The sequence below is a fragment of the Cariama cristata genome, unplaced genomic scaffold (genome assembly GCF_000690535.1).
Source record: "Cariama cristata isolate BGI_N322 unplaced genomic scaffold, ASM69053v1 scaffold3237, whole genome shotgun sequence".
In the NCBI taxonomy this organism is placed as follows: domain Eukaryota; kingdom Metazoa; phylum Chordata; class Aves; order Cariamiformes; family Cariamidae; genus Cariama; species Cariama cristata.
This window is the reverse complement of record NW_009625884.1, coordinates 25,146-35,908: the sequence shown is the minus strand read 5'-3', so window position 1 is coordinate 35,908 and position 10,763 is coordinate 25,146. Positions and strand designations below refer to the sequence as shown.

The window sequence follows — 10,763 nt, the reverse complement described above, 5'->3', positions numbered from 1 at the left end:
GCTCGGTGCCTGAAAAGGTGTTTTTGTTTGTCTCCTTCTTCTCCCGCGCACGATAACACCTCATAAACCGGGCAGGGTGTGAGCTGGGTGCAGGCAGGGGCCCGCCTGCGGGACGGTTTGGGGAAATTACATGTTTTGCCTGTTTGTTTCTTGGCCCACTGCTTATAAAACGATCGACGTGCTATGCCTTTCGCTTCTTTACCAACTTTGTCCTTTTATAGTGTCTGGTTGCTACCATCCACCTTTTCCTACATTGTAGCTGGTTTCAATGTGATCGGTAATCGGGGGAAATTCTGGCTGCTTTCCTCCCTTGTTCCGTTTGCTAAATTTACCATGTTTTAGCGAGTATTTCTGTTGAAACGTGGGAGATGCTGATAACGATAAAATACTTTCTGTGGTATCTATCGGCTGTTAGCTTTTTTGTACTTGGAGGCAGAAAATGAAATGTGTGCTAGAACCTCATTGGCTTGCTTTAAGTGTTCTATCTCAAATGCGTGTAAAAACTGTTCATTTACTGAGGTTAGACTGGGTAATACTTGTGGTGATCAGTCTAGTACAGCTTTCAGGAGAGGTGATCTTCCACCTGTTTTATATACATTAGTATACATGTATACTAGTAATGGCCAAAGCATTTCCTATAGAGATGTCTATGGTTATGTGACATTTTTATGGATGGTGTGAGCAATTATTAAGAAGACGCTGGATCTCCTGTTGCACAGGACATGGCTTGTTTGTAGCGGTGGATATTCCGATTGTGACTGTTGAGAGACTTGTGAGCTAGCAGTTACGTTGCAGAAGAAAGTCTAGAAGACATGTTCTTAAGTAAAACAGAATACATTCTGTGTGCATTAGGACTATCTATTTATGAGCATGGAGATCTAGAGAAAAGTTTGCATTTTGGAGCCCGACATTCAGTAGGAGTTTTACGTAAGCAGTTCTCTCACTGAGTATTCATGATGTTGTTCAGACCGATATGTATTTTGCACCTTCCTCGGTTATTAGAGGAGAAAAATCTTTTTGGAGGCTGTGTACAGAATGGCCAGGTGTCTTGATTGTACAAGTGTACATCAGTGCCTGTGTGTGGCGGAGAGCTGCAGCATACGTGTCTCAGATAACAGATGTGGAGAAGCCTATATGCAGTTTGCAGGCAAGTGCTGGTTGAGGGGTCCCCAAATCTTTATTTCGGGATGGGATTGGACTGAGTGTACTTTTAGGTTCCTGGGTGAACCAAGTTATTGATTCCAGTAGCCCCTCCTGCCTTTCACCATCAAGAACTTGTGTTTTCTAGCAGCCTCCACATCAGCACGCCTGGTGTTAGCCATTCGATACTGTAGCTCTCAGATAAAAGTTGGAGGCAGTGCCAAAAGCAACAGGCTGGTTGTCCATTCCTGAGATGAATTGCCTGCTAATAAAGCACAGAGTTTCTCTGTATGTGTGTGTTATGAAAATGTCTGGAATACTGAACAGGAAAACAGTCTCTCTGGGGTTTGATTGAAGACAGTAGTTGAACTAAGCAGAAGTAATCATTTTGCCATAAAATGGTTCTGTACATTTCACATGGAATTTCTGAAAAAAATCAGACTTGGAGACAGCTTAGAAATTGAAAGAGGTATATCTTTAGTGAACCTGTATGGCTGCTTAATGTTGCTTACTTCTGAGGGTGAAAATCCACTCTGAAGACTGATGGAGGTACATCATCATTAGAAGGTCTATTAAATGTTTCTTGACCTTAAATATTATTTTCTTATTGTTATAAGCACTGTACTACTTTTCATTCTCTAAGTTCTGCTGTTTTCTGGTTTTTACTCTCCGGTCAGACATCGCTTATGTTTACTCCCTGCTCTGCTTGATGAATCATTCTCTAGCAAGCGGCTGTGAAATCTGTAATATGTATTCAGGAACATTAGGGAAATGTGTTTTTGCTGTAAAAATGACAGAAACGTCTAGCATTCTGTGTACAAAATTACTTTGTAGAGTTTCTGCTAGGCTAAAAAAAGTTACCTTCTGTTTCTTGCTTTTTTTCTCCGTCACTGTAATTACTCAATGTATTCTTTGATTTTATTCTTTAATTATCTATCTACTCTCAATTTTCTTCTCTCTCTCTTTCCTTTTTCTTGTCTTCCAGTTTTGACTGTACTAACACCGTTGCTGGTTTGCTACTCTTAGAGTGTTACGTTCTCCCAGTATCTGTACTTGGCCATCAGACACTATGAGGAGGCTGGCTTTTCGAGGTGCTGGTTGTACTCTGGTAAATCTGGTAAATTATTGATTGTATGTGCACCATTCCCTCCATTCCTCTGCCTTAGGCTTTTGCTTTTCTTTGTCCTAACTGTTAATTATTCTTATCTTAGTCATCTCATTTGTGTGCTTGAAATTAATTCTGTCTCTCACATAAATACTCTAATGCGGTTATGTTGTGCTGCCATACCTAGTAAATCAACTGAGTGCTTCCAAGAAGAAATTCCTTCATTTGGTTGGAAAATGGATATAGGCTGGGATAGATGGATCTATTCTGTTTTCAGCCTTTGAGACAGCTACAAATAAAGATATTTTTCTGATGCTGTCACTTGAAGTTGAGAAAGAGCCAACAACTTGTTCTGTAAATCACCATAGTTGTTGGTTGCTGGTTATTCATTTGTCACTGTTTGTGTTGGTAAATGGAAAAATATGGCCAAAAAAGGAGGTGACTTTTTCTTTTCTTGATGATTGAGCTATTCATCCTACACATAGAGTGGGAGTGGTAGGTCACACAATGGTCCAGACCATTTTTTAGCTTGAAGCTAAGACAAGGTATTCAGTAGCCATTTGATTTTTTTGGTTTGTAATTTGTTTTCTTTGTGGTTTTTGTTTGTTTGTTGGTTTGGTTGTTTTTTGTGTTTTTTTTTTTGTTTGTTTGTTTGTTTTTTAATTTGACATGGAATGGTATGCTCTTACACCAGAACTGGGCACATGTCTCCATACAGCTTTTCCCTTTAAAACAGCAGTTCTCACTTAGTTATCATGCATGGGACGAGATACCAAAATGGAGATGGTTTAAGAACATATCCTAATAAGAGCTGCTAAATTCATCTTCATCACTGTGAGCCCTAGGCTTTCTGATGTTGCTGTCATCAGTGACTATGAAACTGTAGGACCGTTTTGATTTCCCTTTACTCTTGCCAATTTTCAAAAAGTTGGTGTTTAGATATATGGCTTAACTGAACTGTAATATACAACAAACATATGTGAGTTATCCTGAGCATTGCTAGCTTTGTAGTTAGCTCTCACCAGAGAGTTTGGATGCAATGCCATGAGTTTAAGAACATCTCTGTTCATTATAGAAGAAGTTGGATTCCATGGGTTCCAAGAGGCGAAGAGCTACCTCGCCTTCCAGCAGCGTCAGCGGAGGAGACTTTGATGACGGCCACCACTCCACGAATATACCAGGCCCAAGCAGAAAGAGGAGGAGACTTTCCAATCTCCCAACTGTAGATCCTGTTAGTACCTTCTGATTATGTACAACTTTTTTTCTTTGGGATATTGTATACCTGTCTGGGAAATGCTGGATTGTAAAATGGATGATCATATGTAGCACATGTACACTGGCCTAGAGGCTGTTGCTGCCTTGGCTAAGGTTTGTTTAGGATCTCATTCAGCTTTGGCTGTTCTTGTCTCCTCAGTTTCATCTTTTTCTTTCCTATTTTCCTTTTGCTACTTTTCTTTTTTTGCTGATGATTTTAGCAGATGGAAGGATGTTGAAGAAGGAGCTGAAATCATAACGTGAATAAGTTGAGAGCTGTGTCTGGTTAGCAAATGCAGAGAGGGATAAGTGGGGAACGGCAGTGATTGCTGAAGTGTACAACGTTTCTGTTATGCCTTTGAGTTAGCAGTCTAATTTTAATTAATTGCAGGGCAGAAGAACCCCCGTGGTCATTTTAGATGTCTGTAACTCAGAGAGAATTGTGCTGAATTAATTTACATTTTGGGTGTTTTACTTGGAATTAGCATTGAAAGAAAACTTCCTACGTTCAAAAAAATAAATTAAAATTCTGCAGTACCTGGCATACTTGTCAGGTATCATACTTATGTACGAGATGCACCAATTTCTTCACACTTCTGCTTTAGAGCATGCTGTGGATTTGCAGGTTGTCTTTCCCACTGTAAGCAGGGTTTGATTTGTTACCTCCTTAAAATTTTCTCCTTTTTCTTTACTTTATTTTTCTTGCATTTTAGATTGCTGTATGCCATGAACTTTACAACACCATCAGAGATTACAAAGATGAACAAGGCAGGCTCCTTTGTGAGCTTTTCATTAGGGCACCGAAGCGAAGGTAAGACCATTTTTCTGATTAAGCCTCGAACCTGAGGTTTAATTAGGGAGTAAGTGGATATTGAGAAATACTTCAACATCAGTAGCTGTGAAAAATTTAAGCTAGATTTGTCATACTTTCACACCAGTGTTTGATCTGAGTATTTGATGTAGTTATTCAATGGGACATGAGATCATTGGTGCCCTTTTTCAGTCAAGAAAGGATACAATGAAATAATTTCAAATGTTTCTTGTGACACCTGCCTAAAACATCTATGCCTTTGACTATAAAATATTCCATGGTGGAATGTAATACTAAGGGCACATCTTGGGAAGATTAATAGAAGTGACCCTTGAAAACGCAGTAGATAAAGCAGAAGACTGAATTTTATCTTAAACTCAGAAAACTGAGGATGATAACAGAGCATGTAATGAAGTAAGCCTACTAATAAGCCACTGTCCAGATCTTTTAGCTGTAACAAAAATGTATTGGAACTTTTTTTGTTTTATTTAGTAATAGACACATACAAACTTCAGTGCTGTCATTTTGGTTTTACTGTTGGGAATATAATGCCTGTTTTTGTCATTGCAACAGAAATCAGCCAGATTATTATGAAGTGGTTTCTCAGCCAATTGATTTAATGAAAATCCAACAAAAGCTAAAGATGGAGGAATATGATGATGTAAATGTGCTGACTGCTGATTTTCAACTTCTCTTTAACAACGCGAAGGCTTACTATAAGGTGAGGAAAATACATATGTAGGCTCAAATTAATTGTAGAAGTGGTAGAGATATGTTCAAATTCTTCCTTGGTTTGACCAAAGAACTTTTCAGTTTAACTTTTATTATTGGTAAGACAACAGTGCACGTTGCAGTTATTTGCATATATTTTCATAAGGTTGACCATGTCTTTGTCAGATGTCCTACTATAGCAATTTTTCTGTGGAAAACTATAAAATAATGTGGGGAGGATCTTCATGGATCTCTTTTTCCAAAAGAGATAGAAAGCAGAAATAGAGGTGTAACTGAGAAAAATACTCTTCTATCAAAGCCTTCCAAAGATTATTTTTTCCTCAAAAGGAAGAGTTTATAAATAACAGCAGGCATACAGTAGGAGTGTTGAATTTTTCTCTTCCGTTGGCCACTTAGTAATATGAAAAACAGGCACATTCATTATCATAGTCAGTGATCACAGATTGTAAGAGTACATGATGATGTATTTCATCAAGGCTGCAACCCTCATGTCCATTCCCCCAAACTGGGTATATGTTTTATTTTAGGTGTTAATGTTTTTTATTGAAGTTGCCATAAGGAAGTGGGAAAAAATTGGATTAATCTAGTTTAATGGAGGGCTATGTTAAATACATAAAACAGTGAAATTGTATGTAGTGACTCAGATGATACAGCAACTCTAAAACTGCTAATATTATCTTTCATGTATCTTTGACTTTGGAGATGATCCAAATGACTGCTTTCTAAATAACCCAGCCAGTGTAACCAGGTGACATTCAGAAAAGCAGTGTTTATTTTGTTTATGTTCGTGTATGTGTAGCATTTTGAAAAACAGTCAGATTTATGGATTAATGCATTTGCACATTCTGATTACAGCAGAAAAGGTACAAAGATTTCCAGATTTGTTGTGTGCTCCTGAAGCTTCGCAAGGCACTCACGTATTAATGTTGGCTTTTTCATGGTTTCTACATGAGGGAGAAGGACTTCATGGCAGAGAGAGTGATTACAATTTTACAGAATGTGTGCCTGCCTTTGCCTACAGAATAACAGACTCAAAATTATGCCTGTATCATAAAAATCTTGCATGTAGAATTGAAATAGGTAGCCAGCATTCTAGGATGAAGGAATGTTGACATTTCCAGAGAAATATGGAGTTGTGACCTGGAGGTTTGGCACACAAACATAACCTCTTCTTTTTTCATCTTTTATCTTACCCATGCAGTTCCAATGACGCTTATAAAAGAAGGATGGCTGATTCATTGTCAAAGTTGTCATTGCAGCAGGTGTTCTATTGACAATGTTAGATTAGAATGGAAACCTTTGGGTTTTTAGTATTTCGGTTCAAGTCTTACACTTTTTAGCAGCTTACATTAATATAGAAAGAAGCAGACTAGTGGAGCAGAATACCCTTTAAATCTGTTCCTCATAAAGGACAGCTGGTCTAATGTCTTGAGAATATTTAAGCCTAATAAGGTAAGCTTAAGAATAGTTCTCATGTTGGTTTCTCATTTGTATTACAAGCTGCCAGAGGTTGAGAGAGTGAAGTAAGAAGAGCATACTCAGCAGTAATAAGGTGGCATATCTGCAGGAATACCTGAAATAGAGGTTAAGTGACAGAGGAAAGGGAAAGAAAAATGTGTGTAAGAGTAGAAAAGCAGTCTTTTTTCTGGGTAATGTTCTTAAGTGGTAATGTTCTTAAGTAGTAATGTTAATAGGCACATGCTTGTCTGCCACTACCAACTCTGTATTTACAAAACTTAATTTGCTGACTAATGCTTCTAGCTCTTCCAAAAAATGTACCTAGATGTGTACCCAGGTGATAGCATGTTGTCAAGTTCTTTGGAATTCCACAGTTAATGCTGAGTGTAAATCATTGCAGTGCTTTCAAAGATACTGGCACAGTCATTGGCATTCTTCTTCTGTAGAAATTAATTTTAGAGTGCTACACAATGCAACAGTATTGGCATAAATAACATTTTTGGCATACTGATATTTAGTCTATTTGGTAGTGTTATGCTTCAACAAAACCTAATGATTTCTCCAGATTCATCTAATAAGCTTGTCCAAGCCTCAATCCAAGTAATTTTATTGCTAAGTTTTCTGAAGGACTTCGATGCTTTGGAGTGATAGATGTTGCATTTTCTAGTGCTTACTGTGATTCTTAACATCTCTGTTGAAGAATGACTGAAGCAGGAATTTCCCAGGTTTTCTGTTATTTAATGCATGTAATACCTTTCAACCAATAATTTATAAATTTCCTTCAGATAAGAATGATCTGAGTTTTGAGTAAAATATTTGATTTGGTTTTGCAGCCTGATTCTCCTGAATATAAAGCTGCCTGCAAATTATGGGAGTTGTATTTGCGCACAAAAAATGAATTTGTTCAAAAAGGTGATGCTGAGGAGGAAGACGAAGATGAGGAAGGACATGACAATCAAGGCGCAAATTCTGAATTAGTAAGTGTGGGCATGACAGCTGCAGTTGGAGGAAACCATGGCTGCGTATGACAGCTGACTCTGAGAGGGAGATTGGCTTCTGTATGTGAAAAAGCATTAAGTCTTTTTTCATAGTTAAATTTCCCCCCAAAAGGTATTTCTTATACAGGTTTATTAGTTAATAATGTCACATGATTGTATATGTGTTTCCCTTTTGCCTAGCAAAAAAAAAAGTTCTGAGGTCTTCTGATATGGATAAAATGCGGTTCTGGTTTAGTTGAAACAAGTATGTTGTGTGCTTGATATCATGCCAACATTGAGGTTTGATGCAAGCAAGCTTAATGTCTAATGACATCATTTTCCAATGAGTGTCCCATTCAGTTAATACAGCTGTTCCTGGAGTGTTTTGTAAGCCAAATATGATGATAGGAGGTTTGGCTTTGTCTGGTTTTCGTGATGTTGGGATGCATGTTTTCACTAATATTGACAACCAAGTCTGTTCTAACAATATGTGATGTATGTCTGACGGTCCGCAGTGTAAATGTGAAATGAAAGTTTTCTCATGTGCTTTACCTAAATGCATACACAATGTTGTTTTCAAAAGTTGCATCCGTGTTTTATAGCTGACTTTTTCTGACTTTGAAAAGTAAATTCATGTATTTTAGTGCAACTTGAAGCACTCCACTGTGGCTGCTATTAAAACTTCTTGTGATTTTCGTTTCTTACATTAGTCATCTCCAGGTTACCTGAAGGAAATTCTTGAACAGCTCCTTGAAGCTGTAGCTGTTGCCACAAACCCATCAGGACGCCTCATAAGTGAGCTGTTTCAGAAACTTCCTTCTAAAGTGGTGAGTATTTTAGTAATGTTGGTTGTGTTCTAAGTTGAAAACATGGACATTTATATAACTGATGTTATACACTATGATGGGCACACTTGGGATGCAGTTCTTTGTTACTGTCTCATGAGGGGCAAACCCCAGCTGGTTTTAGAGCTTCCTTCCCTTCTTTGCTCCTACCCACTCATTCCCAGCCGTTCATTGCAGATTGGGGCTTGCCTAGTTCTGCCAGTTTAGGTAATTGGGGTTTTTTGGTGCAGAGTTTTTAATCTTTTTAAATATGTCTGATTTCACCGTTCTGTTTCAGGGTGTAGTGTAACAAGTTTAACCAGCAAAATAAATACTTTGAAGACCATCACCACATATTTGGCTTTCAGACAGAACTGTTCCTTTATATGAGTTTATTGACGAATTGTAATTCCTTCTATCTACCTTATGATCTGGCTCACCCAAATTGAAGCCTAGAGCTATGTTTATGAAGCTTACACTGTTCTTATCTCCAATTCATCTAATAGCTCATTCTGTGAGTTATTAAAACAATAGCTTTGTGGCTGTTTATAGTAATATATAAATTATTTTTGTTTTCCAGCAATATCCAGATTATTATGCAATAATAAAGGAGCCCATAGATCTTAAAACTATTGCCCAAAGGATACAGGTACAGTATGAGCATATTAATGTGTCAGAGTATAGACTTGATTAACAGTAAGCATTCTAAAATTGTTAGAAACCACAGTTTATGGCGGTAGGAAAGGCAATGTGTTTTTCCCGTGCTATTTAAAAATCTGAACACTACGCTGATTTAATGTGCTGTCCTGGATTAATGCTGCAGATGTAGCTACGTTGAAGATCAAGCATCGTAAACTGTAGTGTGCTGGCACTGAGCCTGAATATCTTGGGTTCCTTGATGTTTAATGGTTTAAAGTAGTACCTTGGCAAGTACTGCTAATGTAAAACATTGAAGTATTGAAGCTCAGTCTTGCATTATCATCACCTGCTTTTGTACTAGTGCTATAAATAGATGTTTTGCACTGATGCATTTTTCATCTTCTCCAGTAATTTGAAGTACTGTTCTGTAATTCTTGCATTTTGTATGATAATGAGGGATAGCACATACACTAGTTGAACTAGAGAATAAAGGTAAAAAACGTTTTGTCAGAACCCTTAAAAATTAAGATAATCTAATGTGTTAGATGTTTTTTCAATCTTTTACTTAGCACTTGTAAGCTCTATAAGGACTTAGCACTTAAGTTTGTTGCTTTCTTTTTTGATGACTTTTTCCAGATACTTATCTGTCCTCTTTATAAATATGTTTTTGTTTTTCTATAAATGTTCCCTTTATTCTATGTGAATTGCCTTTGCTTTTCACTGTTGACTTAGTTCTTATGCTATCTGAAGGTTGCTGCTTTAACCAGTTTGGTTGTTTGTTGTATAGAATGGAACTTATAAAAGCATTCATGCAATGGCCAAGGATATAGATCTTCTAGCGAAGAATGCCAAAACCTACAATGAGCCTGGATCACAAGTATTCAAGGTTAGTTTCAGTTGTCCGTAGTTTCATTTGAGTCAGATTTTCTTTATTACTTTCTGTGCTTATTGATCCTCAAGGTGTATTTTGCATAAGGCTCTAAAGACTGTGTTTGAATTTTTTAAAAAAATAACTGTTAGTGGCTTTTCCTTTTCTTATATTGGTTTTAGTATAATTGGGGTGTATGTAACTTTTTTTTTTTCCTTGAGCTATATGATTTTTTCCCAATTAAATTTTATCTCGTGATATGAGTTACATGCTGCTTTGGAGGAACGGAGGATCCCTGTACTTGTGATTGAAGTTGAAATGGCTGAAACTACAGGTCCAAGTGATAGCGGTAGTACTCAGCTGTTATCTCTTTCCAAATTGTAGGAACTGTTTATGGTTTTCATCATAAGCTTCAAAACCAGAGTCATGCCTTCTTTGCGTAGTTTTTGAAGATCCTCTTCCTTGTAGCCATATTTTTGTGACCAAGTTGCACCTCCCATCTTTTTCATACTTAGTTCACGAGCATTTTGGGTACAAATTGTCACATTGCTGTTTGCATGTACTCTGGAAGTAAGAGAATTTCAGTGGTAAATTACTTCTTCATGTGCTCGTTTCTTAACAGCTTTGTCATGAGACACCTTGTATATGTGTAACACTGTTACGGACTTTTCCAGTTGCCCTTCTGGTTGGACTGTAGTTTCAGTTCCTAGTGACATTACTCACCCTTGTAACCTCACTCAAAACTTGTAATCTCTATTTTGTGAACTGTTAACTCTGAGTATTGAGTGCATGGGTGTAGAATGAGGGAGAGCAAGCTTTGTAAAGCTCGGTAATGGTAGTAACTTTCTGATTGCAAAGGCACAGAAGCTCATTTGCCTATTTAGTTTGAAGTGGCATTTGTGTATATTTGCAAATTGTAGATTTTTTTTTTTTACTTTTTTTTAAGGATTTGACA

General features: G+C 37.3%; 1 protein-coding gene across 1 annotated transcript in view; it reads left to right on the top strand.

Moving 5' to 3' along the window:
• Nucleotides 1-2,209: 2,209 nt before the first annotated feature.
• Nucleotides 2,210-10,763, top strand: part of LOC104156827 (protein polybromo-1-like) — a gene marked incomplete at its 3' end in the record, with an annotated part of 33,248 nt that continues 24,694 nt past the window's right edge. Inside the window, exons 1-8 of the mRNA XM_009703765.1 lie at nucleotides 2,210-2,248; nucleotides 3,321-3,476; nucleotides 4,213-4,310; nucleotides 4,884-5,031; nucleotides 7,334-7,477; nucleotides 8,188-8,304; nucleotides 8,882-8,950; nucleotides 9,728-9,826. Of these exons, the coding sequence (XP_009702067.1) occupies nucleotides 2,210-2,248; nucleotides 3,321-3,476; nucleotides 4,213-4,310; nucleotides 4,884-5,031; nucleotides 7,334-7,477; nucleotides 8,188-8,304; nucleotides 8,882-8,950; nucleotides 9,728-9,826 (870 nt within the window). The remainder of the gene's footprint in view (nucleotides 2,249-3,320; nucleotides 3,477-4,212; nucleotides 4,311-4,883; nucleotides 5,032-7,333; nucleotides 7,478-8,187; nucleotides 8,305-8,881; nucleotides 8,951-9,727; nucleotides 9,827-10,763) is intronic.